A 20,750-nucleotide genomic window follows, 5' to 3' on the forward strand; every position below is an offset into this window, starting at 1 on the left:
TCTGCGGCTCTCCGGGTAGCGTCCTGTGGTTGGCGAGGGACTCAGTGTATAGGAATGGATGTGTGGCGTGCCTTGCCGCTGATTCCTTTAATATTGCTGTTACTGTTAGCGATTTTTTTCTCTCGTTATTGTTATTATTATTACTGCTGTTGTTAATGCCACTTCTTTGTGTTCTCTACCTCATGTTTGTCTTTCTTTACAGACGGGAGCAGCTCAACGAGACCCGACCTGAAGTCAGACAGCCGGTGTACAAATGACAAGGTAAGGGAGTCTTGAGCGTTGTGTTGCAGTGGTGTACAGGACATGGCCGGGTTGATGTTGTTTAAAGATTATTGTCCCTTCGTGGAGGAGCCATGGGCCTTTGTGGGATGACGGCCCATGAGGAGGGATGCGAAAGACCGACTCTACCGGTGGTCGATGTGTCACTGAGAACCGGCGTGTCTCTCGAATGGTGGAGCTTAAGAGAAACCACGAAAAAACATCAGAGAGAAAAAAAATAGAAGGAAAAGAAAGGATAGTGGTGATGAAGAAGAGAAATGAGAAAGAGGAAAATAGAAAGACGTAATATATGAAGAGTTAGAGGAGAGAATTTAAGAGGAAGAGGAGGTGGAATAGACTGATGAAAAGGTGTGAGAAAGAGGAAAATAAGAGGCTGGGAGGAGGACTTACGTGGCCGCTCCAAAGGTTCAGGGGGTGGATGCGTTTGGTATAGTTTGGCTGCGGTGGTGAATGAATGTCTAACCTCACAGTGGGGAAAATGTTTTGGTCTTACGTAGGGTGGTGACGGTTATGATGGTGGTGGTGGTGATATGCGTTAGGGAAGATGCACTCGACTTAGCAGGAGAAAGGTGAACGAACGTGTCACCTCAAAATAACTGACGAGAAACGTAGGTTGGTATTACAAGGCACTTTCGTTCCTCACATCAGCTATTTCTAAAGGTCAAAGAGGGGGTCAGTCGGGTTCTAATGAGTGTTTCTTCAGGTTCACGGTACAGAAGAAGGGTCACACTACCACCAGGGTCATAAAACTACTCCTGGAAATACCCACAACTCCTACGAAAGACTTGTCAAATATGTGTTTCTTTAGGTTCACGGTACAGAGGAAGGGTCACACTACCACCAGGGTCATAAAACTACTCCCGGAAATGCCCACAGCTCCTACGAAAGACTTGTCAAATATGTGTTTCTTCAGGTTCACGGCACAGAGGAAGGGTCACACTACCACCAGGGTCATAAAACTACTCCTGGAAATGCCCACAACTCCTACGAAAGCCTTGTCAAATATGTGTTTCTTTAGGTTCACGGTACAGAAGAAGGGTCACACTACCACCAGGGTCATAAAACTACTCCTGGAAATGCCCACAACTCCTACGAAAGACTTGTCAAATATGTTTCTTCAGGTTCACGGTACAGAGGAAGGGTCACACTACCACCAGGGTCATAAAACTACTGGAAATGCCCACAACTTCTACGAAAGCCTTGTCAAATATGTGTTCTTTGGCGGCGAAATGTCTTTTAGTACGACCTAACTACTTTACGGCGATGTAACATTATAGATATCCTCGAAGCAATTCAGAGAAACTCACAAAAAATATTCACGGAAGGAATTTTTTTTCGAGTAACCCATCTTCAGGTGCTGCCATGTGTGGGCCGTCTGTCTGGCCCCTCGTAGTCACCTTATATCGTTGTGTGTCCTTGTGTATCGTTGTGTGATGGTGGTGATGGTGGTGGCGGGCTGCGGGATGGCTCAGTCTACCCAGCGTCTGTCACGTTCCTTGCTGTCGCTGCGGATAACCATTTTCTCTCGTAGCTCCTAATACAGGCACTATGGTATTCTTCTCTTATATATCCATCCAGTAGCTCTCTGTAACTGTAACCATATCGATTTGTCTGTATCTGTCTATCCCTCTTTTTCTCATTCTTTCTATATAACTATTTATCGTACAGCACTCAAGATTGCTATTTCAAAATGATATTAACACGTATACGTTATTTGCGTGCATACTTATCATAACGGAGTCCCGTCGTGGTTGTAGTGAAGGTTTATCTTTACCTAGCTACATAGAACCCATGAAAGTCTACGGGCTCTCGCTGACACTAAGTTGAGACCGGGTTACTGTCCTCCAGAGCTAATTTCACGGTCCAGCACATCGTCTTACTAACCACCGGAACTAAGCTGGATAATCCTTTACAATGGTGAGGTTTCCGATACAGCACCAAGAGTTTAATAGATTCTCGTATAGCTTCCTTTACTTGAACACAAAACACTATACAAGGAGTTTTCGAAGTCTTTATGATTGGTGTTGGAGCTTACTAACCCATCATGTCGAGTTTAGTTACGCTGCGGTTGGAAGAAGGGTCCGTGGGTTCGCCCCCTGACTAGAAGGGAGGGATTGAAGGACAAGCTTCTCGATTTCAGCTTAGACGTATTTGACATTCCCCAAAGCCGTTTTATACTGGGTCTATCGCGCTGGTGCCACGGGAAGGGAGATGAAAAGATGTTGATATGTTCCTTAGAAATATCATATCTGTCTTTATTTACTGGCCTATCTCTGTGTTTATTTAGCTGTATGTATATCTGTATCTGTCATTCTATCTTTCTACCTCTCTATCCATCCATATATCCCTATTTGTATTTACTTACATTTTTTGGCTTGTATATTCTTTCTCTCCTCTTTTCTCTATCTACCTTCCCATTTGTCTATCTGTCTTTAATATAATCGTAGTAAAATCAGTACTATATGACATGCGTATGGTTCACTTCAGCAAAAATAGACCAGTCAGTGTTTTGTTAGTATAATTTTTTTTTTTCTCCATATATATCCACCTATCTATCTGCCCTTAACATTCTAGCAGTAATATCAGCACACTATAAGAGGCGTAAGGTCCCCGAAAGCAAGAATAAACCACCGTCAGATAAATGTTGGTCTCCCTTAAAACTCACCAAGCTCCTCCGTTTTCTCTCTTCCTTACCTGGCTCACTCTCGCACCTGTGTGGCTCGTTCCCCTTCACTCTCCTGCTTTAGTGGTGTTCATGTCTCCGCTGACCCTGACCCCTCACCCTGACCCCTCACACTGACCCCTGACCCCTCACCCTGACCTTCACGCTGACCTTCACGCTGACCCCTCCGCCGCCCCCGACCTTAAAATCTTCTTTTTCTTTTTCGTCTTCTGATTATTTATTATTATTATTATTATTATTATTATTATTATTATTATTATTATTATTATTATTATTATTATTATTATTATTGTGCTTCTTTCTTTTCTTCCTTCTTCTTTTTCTTGTTTCTTTTTTATCTATTTTTTTCTATTTCTGTTTTTCTTTCTTTCTTCTTTTTCTTCTGCTTCTTCTACTTCATCATCATCTGTATTGCTTTGTATCGCTTCGTAAGTCCTCTTTTTATCCTCTTTTCTGTTTTTTACTCTTTGCTTTTCATTGGCATCACATTATTTATCTTCCCTCACTAGAGTATACAAGACCACTATAATAACCATCTTGCCGCTCCCAGCTCCTAGGACTTTTAATCTCCTCCTCCTCATCATTAGATCACACCAGGGCAAAGGTCTTCCCCAACGTTCATAGGCTCATATTCTTAAACATATCGGCGGCCAAGTACACATTAGACTAGGCTTTCGTAGGAGTTTTGGGCACTTCCAGGAGTAGTATTATGACCCCTCTGGTAGTTTGATCCTTCTTCTGTACCATGAACGTGGGAAACACTCATTAGAACCCGACTGATCGCCTTTTCGGCCTTTGGAAGTAGTTAATGTGAGGGGTGGAAGCGTCTGACAGTACCGATCTCAGGCTCTCCCTGTCTGATTTCTAATACAACAAAGGAAGTAGAAGAGGATGGAACTAGAATAGGAATGGCGGTTGGGAGGAGGCTTGTCCAGGTTGACCGTCTGAGGTGGAGAGAACATGGTGGAGGTCCTTCGAAATATTTAGAAGGAGGAGAAGAAGAAGAAAAAGAAGAAGAAGAAGAAGAACCATAATCTCCCTCTACTTCATTTATGTCTTTAGGGGGAGGAGATGAGGAAAGAAAAAGAGATGGAGGAGAAGAAGAAGAAGAAGAAAAAGAAGAAGAAGAACCATAATCTCCCTCTACTTCATCTGTGTCTTTAGGAGGAGGAGATGAGAAAAGAAGAGATGGAGGGGGAGATGGAGGAGGAGGAGGAGGAGGAGGAGTCGGTGGGTAAGTGAAGCGACGCACCCCCTGGCGTATGCTCCCCGTTAATTGGTAAAGGAGGCAGCTCAAGGTCAAAAAAGGTTACGCAAAGGCCAGCCCGCTCTGTCCCCTCCATCTTGCTCCGGCAGACTTCATCAGTTCTCTCTTCCGTGTTGTTTTCTGCCTTGACTTATACAACTCTTCGGTGTTCGCTGTTACTTTGACATTTCATCTGTTACATTCGACCTTACCCCGGTAGCAGCGACGGGTCAAATTTGTGGCTTTACCGTGTAGCAGCGACGGGCCAAATTTGTGGCTTTACCGTGTAGCAGCGACGGGCCAAATTTGTGGCTTTACCGTGTAGCAGCGACGGGCCAAATTTGTGGCTTTACCGTGTAGCAGCGACGGGTCAAATTTGTGACTTTACCGTGTAGCAGCGACGGGCCAAATTTGTGGCTTTACCGTGTAGCAGCGACGGGTCAAATTTGTGGCTTTACCGTGTAGCAGCGACGGGTCAAATTTGTGGCTTTACCGTGTAGCAGCGACGGGCCAAATTTGTGGCTTTACCGTGTAGCAGCGACGGGCCAAATTTGTGGCTTTACCGTGTAGCAGCGACGGGTCAAATTTGTGGCTTTACCGTGTAGCAGCGACGGGCCAAATTTGTGCCATGATATAGACCCCTCAAAATAGATGATACATAAACTGATCACAAATGCTTTGATATATATTATGAAATGGTTTGTATGAGTGATGATTTTTTCTTATTTTTCTCGCTTAGAGGGACCATTAAGAAACATGATCCCCGCTGCTATCAGGTTAAAATGACTATATTATCAAACATTTCGGAGCTCACCCACCCACATTTGATAAGGCTTTCGTAGAGGTCGTGGGTAACTCCATGGGTAGTTTTATGAGCACAATGACAGTTCGACAAGGCTCCTGCACCATTGAACTAGAGAACCACTCATGAAAACCCAACTAACATCTTTTGTGGTCTTTGAAAATACTTGTTGTGGGAACCTAAAGCGTCTGGGAATACGGGTCTTAATTTTCTCATTGTTTTGCGTATATATACATTGGTGTGCGTAAGATGACAGTGGTCGGTTCGGGTGAGTCTTCTAAATTTGTTCTGATGCGATAATTGTACACGTTTTCTCTCCGTTCTCATGGTATTATGCTATTGGTTTTGAGATTGTCATTGTACCTATGTGTGTGTGTGTGTGTGTGTGTGTGTGTGTGTGTGTGTGTGTGTGTGTGTGTGTGTGTGTGTGTGTTTATGCTGAAAAAGATTACGTTCCGCATTCGCCGGTAATTAATATTCTACACAAGAAGATTATTACTGCACGTGACTTAAGCCTTTTCGCGGAAGTTTGTATTAAGTTTGCAAGATTTACGAAGAGATTATATTGACATGAAAAGAAGAGAGGTCACTGTGGATAGTAGAAGTATATATTATCTATCTATCTATGTATGTATCTATCTATAATATAAGTCTCCGTCTGTCTATGTCTGTTTGTCTCTGAATCTCTATCTCTATCCCTTTTCTTTGTTTATCTATTTATCTATATCTATGTATCTATCCATAATATAAGTCTCCGTCTGTCTATATCTGTTTGTCTGCATCTTTCTACCTCTCCCTTTTCTTTGTATATCTATTTATCTATCTAATAAGAGAGAGAAACAGAGACACAGACAGACAGACACGGCGACAAAACACCCCCAGCCTCGCACATTCAAGCTGCTCTTTGTTCGGCCTCGTGCTGAGCCGCGTCGTGCAGGGGAAGGCTTTCAGGCCCCGCGTCAGGCCGCCCGTCACTCTCAGGGCTAACATCAGCGAGTCCCGCCGCCGCCCCTCCCCGCCGCCAGTCTCGGGAAGGAGGAGCAGCGACATTAAACCTGACTGTTATGAGTGATTGATTTGACGTTGGATCCGCCTCGTTACTCTCGCGTGTTATGGAGCTAAAGATGATTATGTGGAGACACGAATTTCATTTTGACAATCCACCAGTTTAGTTTAGTCAGGGTATAAGTTGACTTTCTTCTTCTGTTCATCAATATTGCTTAGTTCTTTCGTTTTTTTCTTTCTTTTATTTTCTATTCTTGCTTTCGTTGTCCATAAATTTAGTTGAGTTTTGTCTCTTCTTATTGTTGTCATTGCTGCTATTATTATTATTATTATTATTATTATTATTATTATTATCATCATCATCATCATCATCGCAGTCAATAACATTCCACTTCTTAATAAGGGAAGGAGGAATTAGTGTGTTTGAGGTCGAATGTATGTAAGGGGCTGTAAGGCGCTGGAGGAGCTGATAAGCCGCGAGTTTGTCTGCGTGTGTGTGTGTGTGTGGGGGGGGGGGGTGAGGATGACTGGAGGGGGAATGTGCAGAGGGTGTGATGTAGGGGCGGAGAGGCTGACGGGAGGGAGAGGACTGGAGAGCGGATGAGGGGGCGTTGGGGTTCAGGGGGAGGGGGCAGCCAAGGGTGTGTTTGGGGCGATATGTTGTCGTGGTGGAGAGGAAGGTTGAAGGGGGTGGAACAGGGTGCCGGGTTCTAGTGGTGGAGGGGCGGTGGTAATGGCGCGGGTCGGGGGCTGGAGGGTGTATGGGGTGGTGTCTTTTTTTGGGATATAGGTCAGCAGGACCCCCTCTCGCATGGCTGCAGCGTCTTGGGGGACTTGGGGAAGGAGTGCCCCCCCAACCCCAACCCCGTGACCTTTCGGGTGCCCGCCGCTCGTGGCCTCATTACAGACAGGGAACTTTATTTGCACGTGTGCGGCGGCGGCGGCTTGAAGACGTAATGGCGAGATATTTGGCCTAGTCGATAGGGACGAGTGTTGGACGAGGTCGCGACGTTTTCCGCGTCCAGCGACCGCCCGCAACCCCCGCCAGTTTCCAGCGGTCGGCCTGGCGCGTGAGTCCGCCGTACAAAGTGTGTTGCCGGTCCACGCGGCACCATTCCTTGGCCGGCCGTTCCGAGCGGGAGAGTGCCACATGGCTCCGCGGACGCGACGGAGACGAGTGTGACGGACGCGCCGCTCACGTGACTTGCTGCGGGCGGCCCGGCATGCGGGCGGTGGCACCGCGCCGGAGGGAGGCCGGGGCCGTGGGCTGAGCCAAGGCTGTGTGTGTAGGTGTGTGTGAGTGTGTGTGTCGGTGTGAGGCCTGAGGGGCGTCGGGCACCACTTGGCCGCCCAGCCTGGCGCCGCCCCGCCCCGCACTTCACGAAACTTGGCGCTGAAAACTTTTGTGGCCGCGCTCGTGGCTCCCGCGAGGCCGCGAGGATCTGCCTCAGACTCTTTGCCGTGCGTTGCCTGCACGCCGCCGCCACGAGCCTCGAGGCCCCGCAGACTTGTCTTGTTTGGTGAGGACGTCGCGCCTCAGTCTGCGTGTCTCGAGGCTACGCGGCGCGTCAGCACACGCTGGCCACACTTTGTGCCCGCAGGTGTGGGAGTCAGGTGTGCTGCCGACACTCGTCACGCCCCGCCAGCGGCCAGACACTCAGCGGCAAGTTTTTGGTGAAGTTCACTCGTCCCGGAGGTAAACTTTGTCGGGACGCTCGTGATCCAGTTCATCTTTTAATAACTTGAATAAAGTTTTTAGCCGCGTATCCGTCACTGTCCGTCACACGTGGCGGCGTGTCGCGGGTCGCTGAGGAGAAGCTTTGGCAGCAGCAGCAGCCTCTGTGTGGCGCAGCGGCCGCCGGGTACAAGTGCCTGACGGTGAGGCAGGGACTGTACTGCCCTCACCGTCGCCACCCTTCGTCTTGCTCCCCTTTGGCCCTTCCCCAGCAGGGTCTTTACACGGCCCCGCGAGGTGACGCTCAGGCCCGCCAGCCTCGCCTCCCTCGCCTCTCCCTCCCCCTTATCCTCGCCCTGACCAGGCCGGGACGCCCTCAGGTCACCCTCGTCGCACCGGTGGCGGGACCACAACACATATCTTGATACAAAGTTCCTATGCATCTACTTTTGTCTGATTCTACTCGTTCGCTGGAAGTTTGCTACGCACGTATGTGATCTGTACATATCATAATTTACGTCAGTGCATTGTAGTCCTCGGCACCAGAGGACCCACCAAACACAACAGTGAGTATTTTGCCCAAGTGACAAGCGTGTGCCGTGTGCGTTTGGGACCCAGAACAGCTCATGTGCTACAATGGGAACAGAGACTGGCACAGTTTTGCCTCTGCTAAAAAGTTAAAACATTGTTAAACCTAACAAAAAACAAGACGATCTGAATTTTTATCACCCGTTGAGGCTGCCAGCATCGTGAGTACTGGAGCCACAGCAGGCCGCGTCAGGGAGAGTGAGTGGTGCGGTGAGGCGTGCAAGGCCCTGCATGGCCCGCCCCAGACAGGTCCACTTATACCCGGGCCACTTGGAACCGCAGGGAAAAGAAACCGTAAAAACCGTGTTGTCTAATCACAGCGCCATTTGAAACCGAAGGGAAACAGACCGTGGTATCTTTCTTATCGTGTGGGCGAAGTGGGCTCTGAATGGAATAGGAACCGTGTTATCTGACCGCCGAACCACTTATAACAGGAGGGAAAGATCGTTGAAACCTTATTTTTTAACCAACGAGTGACCTGGAAACGAAGTAAAAAGTTAGTGTAAAGAACCCGTGTTATCTAACCATCGCGCCACTTGGAACCAGAGGGAAAAGAAACCTGGTTATCTAATTGTGTGGAAACCGCGGGGGCCAGCCAAGCACGCCGCCCGGGACTCGCACATCTCAATTGCGTCAAGAACCTTCTCGTCTGCTCAGCGACTCCACTTTTTCCCCTCCAAGACCAGCTGACCTCAGTCCCACGCGCCCGCCACCCTAACCCTTTTACCGCACCTGCGCCTCGCCTCCGCCTGGCTACCTGTCTTTTTACCTGCATCGCTGAGGACGTTATACAAAGACCAACATCTGAAGAACTGGAGAACTGCTCACGTCAGCCCCCTCCCCTTCCCTGTCCCTGTTTGATACCCCCACCAGTTCATACCTCCCACCCACTCTTTCTTCGCTTCCTACCTCTTCTTTCCCCTGCATCGGTGAGGACGTTATACAAAGACCGACATATCTTTTTGGGAACTCAATAACTGCTACCCTCAGCCCTCCACGTTCGCTACCTTCTCCATTTTATATCCATCAATCACTTTTCCTTCGTTTCCTACCTGTTATTTTTACCTCCATTGTCTAAGACGTGGTGAAGACGCTATACAAAGACCGATATATATTTTTGGGTAACTCAAGAAATCGTTACCTCAGCCCTTCACGTTTGACACCTTCATTTTATACCTTTCACTCACCCTTACTTCGTTTCCTATCTGATCTTTTTAATATACAAAAACCTACATTCTTCTCCAGTAACCCAAGAACTACTAAACTCTGTCCCTCGATATTGTACACCTCTCGGTCACTCTTGCTTCCCTCTCTACCTGTTCTTTGCCCTACGTCCCTCCCTCCCTCCTACTGGTGCTACTCGCGTCTACCTCCGTTCCTGCCTGCCTCTGCCTCCACTCCGCCGCCCCAAGGCTGACGCACCACCCAGATAACAAGTGATATTGACGTGGTTCTTATCGCTGTGAGGACCGACCCGCTGAGTGGACCACGAGCGAGCACTTCAAATTAGGTAGGTAATGAGAGAGAGAGAGAGAGAGAGAGAGAGAGAGAGAGAGAGAGAGAGAGAGAGAGAGAGAGAGAGAGAGAGAGAGAGAGAGAGAGAGAGAGATGAATGGACAGGTATGAGAAGGAAAAACGATGGTAAAAGGTGAGATAGAAAGGGAAGAGGGAAAGATAGAAATATGAGGAGAGAGGGAAAGGGAGGGAGGGAGGAAAAGACGAATGGAGAGAGAGGGAAAAGTTTGACGGAGAGAACATGGAAAGAAGAGAGCAGTAGAGAGGAGAAAGGAGGAGAAGGAGGAAGGAAGAGGGAAGCAGAAAGAGGAGATAGAGGATCGATAAATTGAGAGGCTGGAGAGGAAGGGGAGCAGAGGGAGAAGGAAACAGGAAGAAGGGGATGGTTGAAGAGGCTGGGAGAGAGAAGGAGAGAGGGAAGGAAAAAAATAGAGAGGTGAAGGGAGAGGGAGAGGAGAGAAGGAAGAAGAGGAGGAGAGTATAGATGAATGGCGAGGCTGGAGGAAGAGGGAGAGGAGAGAAGGGAGGAGAAGAGGAGGGGAGTGGTAGGCTTCAAGTGCTTAAGCTGCAAGTTTGGAGGTGGACTCATCGTTCACTGCCACGTCTTGGGATGCTGGCGATACACTGGCGACCCACGTGGAGAGGAAGAGGGAGGGAGGTGGAGGTGGAAGGAAGGAGAAGCGATAGGGGAGGGAGGAATAGGTAGGGAAGGAGAAGGAAGGGATTGGGTTAAGGGTTTGGACGTGAAGGGATGGAAGGGAAGAGGTTAACGGAAGGGAAGGAAGGGTAGAGGGGAGAAGGGACGCTTGGAAGAGCCGGCCTTTTAAAATATCGGTACAGAAAGAGAAAGGAAAATAAAACAGTGAAGGGGACGCAGAGTGTTAAGGGAAAGAAACATAGGGAAGGGAAGAGAAGGAGCGTTTGGGAAGAGAAAAGGAAGATTAAATCCAACAGTGAAGGGAAAGCAGAAGATTGAGGGAAAGGGAACACAGAGAAAGAGAAGGGAGAAGGACGGTCGACGGAAAAAGCACCGCCTGGAAGAGTCTGTGCTTCAAACTATCAAGAGAGAAAGGAAAAGTAGTGAAAGAAAGGTAGAGAGTTGGAGGAAAGGGAACATAAGGAAGAGAACAGAGAAGGAGGAGAGCGGAGAGAAGGGAGGAAGGAACAATTGGGGAGAGAAAGAAAAAAGGAGATGATTGAAGGGAAGGGAACATGAGGGAGAGAAAAGGGAGGAAAAAGGGAAGTTTGGGAGAGAAAGGAAGAGAAGGAAAGGGAACATAAGGAAGAGAACAGAGAAGGGAGGAAGGAACGCTTGGGGAGAGAAAGAAAAAAGGAGATGATTGAAGGGAAGGGAACATGAGGGAGAGAAAAGGGAGGAAAAAGGAAAGTCTGGAGAGAAAGGAAGAGAAGGAAAGGGAACATAAGGAAGATAACAGAGAAGGGAGGAAGGAACGCTTGGGGAGAGAAAGAAAAAATTAGATGATTGAAGGAAAGGGAACATGAGGGAGAGAAAAGGGAGGAAAAAGGGAAGTCTGGAGAGAAAGAAAGAGAAGGAAAGGAAAATAACGAAGAAAAGGGAGAGGAGAGGAGAGTTGTAGAAAAGAAGAAACGCTTGGAAGGGATAAAGGGAAAGGAGAGAAGGGAAGGTAGAGAATTGAAGGGAAGGAAACATGGCGGAGATGAGGGAGGAGAAGAAGGAGCGCTTGGAAAGGAAAAGTGAAAGGAGTGACGAGAACGAGGAGGACTGAAGGGAAGGGAACGTAAGAAAGAGGAAGAGAGAACTGGAAGATGGAACGTTTGGAAGAATGTGTGTTTTTCAAGCGGTTCTCTATTTGGTGTTTGGAACGACTGCGTGTTTGTTGCGTGTTTGTTGAACGTGTCACGGCGGCCTGCTGTGAAATATTTGGGTCAGCGCTAATTACGTGTGTGTGTGTGTGTGTGTGTGTGTGGTGTGTGTGTGTGTGTGTGTGTGTGTGTTTGTGGGGGTCTTGTATGTGTGTGTGCTTGTGTGTATGAGTGTTTGTGGAGGGGGGAGGTCTTGAGTGTGTGTGTGTGTGTGTGTGTGTGTGTGTGTGTGTGTGTGTCAGAGAGAGAGAGAGAGAGAGAGAGAGAGAGAGAGAGAGAGAGAGAGAGAGAGAGAGAGAGAGAGAGAGAGAGAGAGTGTATGAGCATTCGGGAACAATTTTTACTATATGAATCGATCTTTTTTTGTTTGTTTGTTGTTGTTGTTATTGTTGTTGTTGCTGGTGGTGGTGGTGGTGGTGGTGGTGGGTGCTTTTGGTAGTGTTTTAGTGTTTTTTGTTATTGGTCTTGGTGTTGTTGGCGGCGGTGGTGGTGGTGGTGATAGAGTTATTGTTGTTGTTCTTGTTTTTATCTTTGTTTTTGTCGGCAGCATAAGAACGTAAGGAGTCTGCAAGAGGCCGGTTGGGCTATACAAGGCAGCTCCTGTACACTCAACCCCACCTTACCTCACCATCCGTGGCTTTATCTAACCTCTTCTTGAATGTATCTATGGTATTGGCACCCACAACATGGCTCCCAAGTCTGTTCCATTCGTCCACCACTCTACTGGTGAACCAATTCTTGCCTATGTCTTTGTTGAATCTGAATTTGTCTAACTTAAAACCATTGCCACGCGTCCGTATTCTGACCAGCTGCATCAGGTTCTGCCAGAGCGCTAATAATCACATCTACAAGTATTAACATCAGCAAATATTAACATCAGCAAGTATTAACATCAGCAAGTATTAACATCAGCAAGTATTAACATCAGCAAGTATTAACATCAGCAAGTATTAACATCAGCAAGTATTAACATCAGCAAGTATTAACATCTGCAAGTATTAACATCAGCAAGTATTAACATCAGCAAGTATTAACATCAGCAAGTATTAACATCAGCAAGTATTAACATCAGCAAGTATTAACATCAGCAAGTATTAACATCAGCAAGTATTAACATCAGCAAGTATTAACATCTGCAAGTATTAACATCAGCAAGTATTAACATCTGCAAGTATTAACATCAGCAAGTATTAACATCAGCAAGTATTAACATCAGCAAGTATTAACATCAGCAAGTATTAACATCAGCAAGTATTAACATCAGCAAGTATTAACATCAGCAAGTATTAACATCAGCAAGTATTAACATCAGCAAGTATTAACATCTGCAAGTATTAACATCAGCAAGTATTAACATCTGCAAGTATTAACATCAGCAAGTATTAACATCAGCAAGTATTAACATCAGCAAGTATTAACATCAGCAAGTATTAACATCAGCAAGTATTAACATCTGCAAGTATTAACATCAGCAAGTATTAACATCAGCAAGTATTAACATCAGCAAGTATTAACATCAGCAAGTATTAACATCAGCAAGTATTAACATCAGCAAGTATTAACATCTGCAAGTATTAACATCTGCAAGTACTAACATCAGCAAGTATTAACATCTGCAAGTATTAACATCAGCAAGTATTAACATCAGCAAGTATTAACATCAGCAAGTATTAACATTGCAAGTATTTTGCAGCAAGTATTAACATCGTATACTTTTGCACTAATATAATCTTCGTCATAAAATTAAAGATGAATAATTGCTGGTCTCATTACTGTGGTCATATAACGTTACAGCTGTTTCATAATGCATGCGTGAAAGTCGTACAGTCCAGGTATAATTTTGCACTCCTATGATTCTGTTGTATTCTCCTAAACGCGAGTGACGTATTATGAATCACAAAGGAATGAATGATAAAGCCTTGTATTCATGATCCTTGGGGGGGAACGAAGCCTGAGATCGTGTTTTCAGTTCGTGCGTGTTATTTCCTGTCTCTGGTGGTGTTTGGAAGGCTGCCGAGGCCCTTAACGGACTAAGTATTTTTGTATTCTAAAAAAAGCAAGTGATTCATTTTAATTCACAAAAGAATGAAGGACGCTTTCTCTTCATTCTCCGAGGAAGGTGACGGAGCCTGAGATCATGTTTTCAGGTTCTGGTGTGTGTGTGTGTGTGTGTGTGTGTGTGTGTGTGTGTGTGTGTGTCAGGGTGGGGAGTGTAAGGGTGCTCTGTTTTTTTTCATTTCCCTTCCCTTCCCTTCCCTTCCCTTCCCTTCCCTTCCCTTCCCTTCCCTTCCTTCCTTTTTCTTCCTTCCCTTCCTCCTTCCTTCCTTCCTTCCCTTCCCTTCCTTCCTTCCCTTCCCTTTCCATCCTTTTCTTGCCTTCCCTTCCTTCCTTTTCCATCCTTTCCTTCCATATCCATCCCTTCCCTTCCTTCCTTCCTTCCTTCCTTCCTTCCCTTCCCTTCCCTTCCCTTCCCTTCCCTTCCCTTCCCTTTCCATCCCTTTTCTTGCCTTCCATTTCCATCCCTTCCCTTCCCTTCCCTTCCCTTTCCATCCCTTTTCTTGCCTTCCATTTCCATCCCTTCCCTTCCCTTCCCTTCCCTTCCCTTCCCTTTTCTTGCCTTCCATATCCATCCCTTCCCTTCCCTTCCCTTCCCTTCCCTTCCCTTGGATTGCCTTCCAGTTCCATCCCTTCCTTCCCTTCCTTTTCCATCCCTTTTCTTGCCTTCCATATCCATCCCTTCCCTTCCCTTCCCTTCCCTTCCCATCCCTTTTCTTGCCTTCCAGTTCCATCCCTTCCCTTCCCTTCCCTTTCCTTCCCTTCCTTTCCCTACTCTTCCCTGACCGAACCCATCTCCCCTAACTATCCCTACTCTCTCCAACTTCTCATACTTCTCTTCCCCAAGCTTTAACCCCCTGCATACACGTAGCTCCTAATCCTCCCCTTAACAACGACTATGTATTGGCCAGCCTGGGTAGTGTGTGTAAGGTTACGCGGACCCTTAACCTAACAGCGACTATGTATTTGTCAGCATTGGTGGTATATGTAAGGCTGCTGAGGCCCTTAAACCAATGAGTACGTATTTGCTAGCGTGGGTTGTGTATATGTAAGGCTGTTTAAACGTTAACTTACCGACGAATTTATCTTTTTAGGAGCACTGAATAGCGGGCTTATTTTTCATTATTGTTTTCTTTTTTTATGCCCTTGAACTGTTTCCTTTACTTTAAAAAAAAACTCGTAGTTGTCAGCGTCGGTAGTGCGTGGAAGGCTACTGATACTCTTAAACCAATGACCATGTATTTGTTAGCGAGGGTAGTGTGTATAAGGCTGCTCAGACCCTTAACTTAACAACGCCTATGTATTTGTTAGCGAGGTTAGTGTGTATAAGGCTGCTCAGACCCTTAACTTAACAACGCCTATGTATTTGTTAGCGAGGGTAGTGTGTATAAGGCTGCTCAGACCCTTAACTTAACAACGCCTATGTATTTGTTAAAACAACGCCTATGTATCTGTTAGCGAGGGTAGTGTGTATAAGGCTGCTCAGACCCTTAACTTAACAACGCCTATGTATTTGTTAGCGAGGGTAGTGTGTATAGAGTTACCCAGATCCTTAACATCGACCGTGTGTAGCCCGTTGACGACGAATAATGCGCTCAGCCACTATCGCGTTACCTGGTTGAGAGGCGCAACTCTGAAAGGCTGCCGCGGAGGACCTCTACAACTGCCGGGGTTTTGTTACTATATGTTGACTTGCTTACCGAGGATGTTATGTAAGGCGTGTTGTATTATCGTAGCGTGGAAGGAAGGAAAGGAACTGAAGGAAAAGGAAGGGAAAAGAGCAGGCGAAGGGGAGAGAAAGGGGGGAAGGAAGAAAGGAGATAGGAAATTAAAAAAAAGAAAGGGATGGGTTGAAATAATGGAAAGAATAAAAAGAAAAGAAAAGGAGCAGAGAAAAGATTGAAAAATGCAGTTTGGGAAGAAGATAGAAAGCAACAACTCCTCCTCCTCCTCCTCCTCCTCCTCCTCCTTCTACTACTACTACTACTACTACTACTACTACTACTACTACTACTACGACTACGCTATCACCAACTCATTTCGCTTTACTTCCATTCTTTGTCATGTAGCAAGGTACGAAGAGAGAGAGAGAGAGAGAGAGAGAGAGAGAGAGAGAGAGAGAGAGAGAGAGAGAGAGAGAGAGAGAGAGAGAGAGAGAGAGATAACCTTGTGGTGGTGGTGATTGTTAGTGGTTGATTTTGTTGCTATGGTGATGGCATTGGTGGTGGTGGTGGTGGTGGAGGGGTAGTTTTGGTTCTTTTTTTTTCTTTTTGCCAGTAAATCCTCCTCCTCCTCCTCATTATCCATCTTTTCCTCCTCCTCCTCCTCCTCCTCGTCCTCTACCTCTTCACCTCATCCTTTTCTCTGTTTTCTGTTGCCTGCTCCTCCATGTTTGCAAGTTTCTCCTTCCCTTCCCTTCTCTTAATCTCCCTCCTCTTCTTTCTCCACACCATCATTATCATCATCATCATCATCATTATTCCGAGTCACACTATGAATAAAAATCAACAAAATAACATACACATAAGAACGCGAGCAGACTAGGGAACGAGACGCATAATATTAGCTTCTCTTTTAAATCGTGGCTGTCTGCGTGTGAGCCTCAGAACCTCATCAAACCCATGGCGGTGTGAGGGTGAGCCGGCAGGTGAAGAAGGAAAGGGACGGGAGGGAAAGGGAAGAGATGGGAGGGAAGCGAAGGGACGGGAAGGGAAGGGATGGGATGGGATGGGAAGGGAAGGTATGGGATGGGAATGGAATGGAATGGAATGGAAGGGAAGGGAAGAGAAAGGGAGGTATGGGATGAGAAGGGAAGGGAAGAGAAGAGAAGAGAAGAGAAGGGGAGGGTAGGGAAGGGAAGGGGAGGGATGGGATGGGATGGGATGGGAAAGGGAGGAAGGGGAAGGGTAGGGAAAGGAAGCAATGGGATGGGAAGGGAAGGGAAGGGAAGCGATAGGGAGGGAAGGGATGGGATGGGATTGGATGGGAAGGGAAGGAAGGGACGGGAAGGAATAGCAAAGATGGAACGGGAAGGGAAATGCAATGATGGAGGGGAAAGCGAATGGAAGGAGAGGAGAATGAAACAAAGGAGGAGAGATGGGAGATGGAAGGGGTAAAGAAAAAAAAGAGATGTATATTGAAGAAAAGAAAAGATAAAAGAAAGGAAGGGGAAGGGAAAAGATTGAAAAATGCAGTGTGGGAGGGAGAGAGAAGAGTTAGAAGAGAGTGAGAGAAAGGAAAACAAAAAATACAGAAAAAATGATTGAAAATTAGTGTGTGAAGGAAATAGATAGATAGATAGAGAGATAGAGATATACAGATACATAGATATATATATAGAGAGAGTATTAAGAACAGAGTATAACTAATCCCTGGTTATCACGCTACTTGGCCACCGTTTCCTAAAGACCCAAGAATCACAGCTCCCGCCTATGTTACGAGATAAGGAGGGATGAGTTAGGACGTCTTCCGGCAGACCTAACCAACCTAACCGCCGCTGATGACCGCTTGTTAGTCGCCGCGCCGCCTCGTCTTCGTGGTTTCGCCGGCGCTGTGTTGTCCAATCAGCGGAGATCAGTCAGTTTAGCGATAATTCAGCGGGTGTTTCGGTTTGGTTGAGCAGTTTGGGTGTTTTTTTTTTTTTCCTTTTCAGTTCTGGGTTTTTAAAGTGGAGTGGTTCGGCTTTTTTTATTTTTTTTTATTTGTGCTTTAGTTTGGTGTGATTTGAAGGGTTATATATTTTTTTGCATATGTCATAGAAAGGCGGATTATGTTTCCTGTACTTTGTTTCTTTGTTATATTTGTTACCATTCTCCTTCTTTTTCTTCTTCCTCTTCTTCGTCTTCGTATTATTATTGTTATTATTATTATTATTATTATTATTATTATTATTATTATTATTATTATTATTATTATTATTGTTGTTGTTGTTGTCGTTGTTGTTTTTGTTGATATTTGTCGTTTTTACTATTGCTTTTTTTTACGTGCAAGTTTAAGGTTAGATAAATTGATACTTTTCTCTGTTTTCCGTTGCGTGGAGCAGCAGAACGGATTGATGAAGTAATAATAATAATAATAATGAGAACAATAGCAACAGCAATTTTCTAACGCCAAGTACGTAGTTTCTGTGGCTCCCTGCGTCGCGTTATCCTGTGTGGCCTGGCCGGGCAGGTGAGTCGCGCGGCGCCAGGTGGTGAGGGCGGCGCTGACGTCATTGGCCCGCCCCTTCCTGGGTCAGGCGGCGGGGTGCGTGTGGCCGCCGCCTGGGCCTGAGCCGCGTCACGAAGAGTGTGTGGACGGCGGGCGGGAGGCGTAGGCTTGCCCGCTCTACTTCACCCGGCCCTGCTTTACGGCCACGAGGCAGATAAAGGGGGAGTAAAAGGCACATAATGAGAATGCCCTCCAACTTTCTTGCTTCTCCCAAAGTAAGGCAGAAGTAAAAAATAAAACTATAAAAAAAACCGCACCACTGTATCGTACAGCGCCTCCGTGGAGCAGTGGTCATCGTGCCTGGCTACTACTCCGTGGGGCCTGGTTCGAATCCCGGCCCGGGCATGCAGCTCACCCAGCTGTTCATCCTCCCTTTCCGGCTAGTCAGTAAACGGATGCTTTGGGAAACCCGGGGAAAGTAAACTGTGGTAATACCGGGTTTCACATTGTCCCTTGTCCCGGGATAAGTGGTTGTTACCTACCACAGGCTCAAAGGGCCAATGGTACAGAGATGAGCGCCGCACCAACCTTTGCCATCCTGTATGTTACCCAACTAGTTTAGACTGACAGGGCGCGTCACTCTGCTCCACCCATTCCTGTTTAACTGAATATCCACGCCTATGTACCTCGCTCGTCTCTGTTTTGACTCAACACCGTGCCTTTGTAGTGCGCGACGGATAGGAGACAGAGGCGACACCATCTTACCTTGCCAAGCCCATAGAGATACCTTACAAAGCCATCATAGGTGCCTTACGTAGCCCTTACAGGTGCCTTACAAGCCCTGTCTTGACGCATGGCCTCTACGAAGAAAAAGGAAGAAGTCATCAAGAAGAAAGATCAGATTCAGGACCAAAGGTGTCGTGATATTCCCGTCCTGCAAATCTGGGTCCGTTCCGTGCGTGTCACCAGACTCAGCTTGCACGCCGTGAAGGTTAAAGGAACGGCAGCGACTTGCTCGGCTCGGGTTAAGGAATGACGTGCCGGAAGGTCTTTGTAGCCCGAGCACGGCCGTGAGTGACGTCCATCAGGCGACGAGCACCTCCCGCCCCGCCGCTGACGCCGTTAAAGTTACACTCCCTTCCCGGCGCTGCGGCCCGCACGCTGCCGCCAGGGACTTGGGCGAGGCTTGTCTTCCGCCGCCTGTCCTTATCATTGCGTGTTCCTACTGCCACGAGTCATTAGGTCGGTATTCGCAGACGCTACCGCTTCTCACATCAACTATTTCCAAAGGCCAATAAGATTAACCGGGTCTCATGAGTGTTTTTTTTTATGGTTCATGATACAGAGGAAGGGTCAAACTACCAATGGGGTCATCAAAGTACCCATGGAAATACCCAGAAATCCTATGGAAGTGTGATCAACTGTTATGTGCTTAGGAGCGGAAGTGTTTCAAAATGTGTCTCTTAGTGGCGTGCTGTCCTTCGTCATTGAGGCAGATTTTACAGTGACGGAGCAGTTTGTGTATTCCTGCTTGACCCTTGCTGTCCACCGGTGCTCCGCTGGACAGAAATTCGATATTGTCTCGTCCTCTTTCTGCTTCTCGTTGCTTTCACCTTCCTTTTCTCTTCATTGGCGTCTCAGGTGTTCGTGGGCTGCTGAAGAGGCGGCTGATAGTGTCCGCACCCCTCCCTCTCTACCTGATTCGCCACTAATAATAATGAGGTAATGATGGCAGTGTAGGTAATCTATGGCCGCACTGCGATGGCTTACACCCGTCACTCCCCGTTCACCGCACCCCGACGCTAACCCCTCGCCCACCTGCCCCAAATATCCACGTAGGTAACTTTCCCTCCCGCTCCGGCAAGAAGGCCCGCCAAGTATAGGAAATATCGCTCGATGCTGAAAAATTCGCAACACCGGAACAAGATTTTGCACTTGTATGGATTACCAGTGCGCGCGGCAGACGGGGCGCGGCCAAGTATTGGTCTTGGAAATAAGCGGCTCCGTTAGATAGGAAATTCTTGTCACGGAGAAGTGTGAGGCGGAGTTTTTATTTGTCACCGCTCTCACCGCCCAGCGAATAGGGAAGGCGACACTTACATTTATTTGCCGTTAACCGTCAAAATTCGGCTTCTGGCGATACGTCACGCTGTACAGGCCCTCCCCGAATCAATTTATTGTTGAAGGAATGCCATGAATACTTTCCACGGAAATACAATTAAAATATGAGGTCTGGAGGAAAGGACGAGGGGAAGGGAGGAGTGCAGGATGGTCCTTTGAATAGCATTATTTGAATATGTGCAGATCTTGTCTCTCCGCCTGGTTAACGTTTAAAGACTTCAGAATTCATGCGCCAGGTCTTATACATAAATTCCTGCCGCCTGAGTCACGCCGTTTCAGCAGGGTTTTCTAACTGTAAATCTCGCCTGTAGCCGCCAACCCATGCACAACCTCTCCTTCCAGCTAACGTTAGGCGTCCTGCTCCTGAGTCACGCCGCTCAGGCAGGTCTCTTGTGCGGCAGCTTCTTGTGCAGCGTTGTGCATCAGCTCCTTTGATTTAGTTCACGTTTCCGTCTTACAAGTTGTGTCTGGTGTATTTTTTTTTTACAACAAAGGAGGCAGCTCAAGGGCACAAAAAAAGGAAACAATAATAAAAAAAAGCCCGTTACTCGCTGCTCCTAAAAATAATCCAAAGAGGTGGCCGAAAGAGAGGTCAATTTCGGGAGTATAGGTGTCCAGATACCCTCCTGTGCTGAATACCAGTGACAGGTTTGGTAATCTCATCTTCAATCAACACTAACTTCAGCGACTTTGGTCAAGAGGAGCACCGGGGGGCAGCGTGGGCCAAGCAAGAGTCATACATCACGGCAGCCACTATAAATAAAATTCTCCTGCGCCATTAACGGCC

General features: G+C 46.9%; 1 protein-coding gene across 1 annotated transcript in view; it reads left to right on the forward strand.

Annotated features, from left to right (window-relative positions):
* LOC126986649 (uncharacterized) overlaps nucleotides 1-397 on the forward strand; it is a 109,168-nt gene extending 108,771 nt beyond the window's left edge. Inside the window, exon 3 of the mRNA XM_050842924.1 lies at nucleotides 203-397. Coding sequence (XP_050698881.1) covers nucleotides 203-276 — 74 coding nt within the window. The 3' untranslated portion in view covers nucleotides 277-397. The remainder of the gene's footprint in view (nucleotides 1-202) is intronic.
* Nucleotides 398-20,750: the final 20,353 nt, after the last annotated feature.

This window comes from Eriocheir sinensis, chromosome 62, assembly GCF_024679095.1.
Source record: "Eriocheir sinensis breed Jianghai 21 chromosome 62, ASM2467909v1, whole genome shotgun sequence".
Lineage (NCBI taxonomy): Eukaryota > Metazoa > Arthropoda > Malacostraca > Decapoda > Varunidae > Eriocheir > Eriocheir sinensis.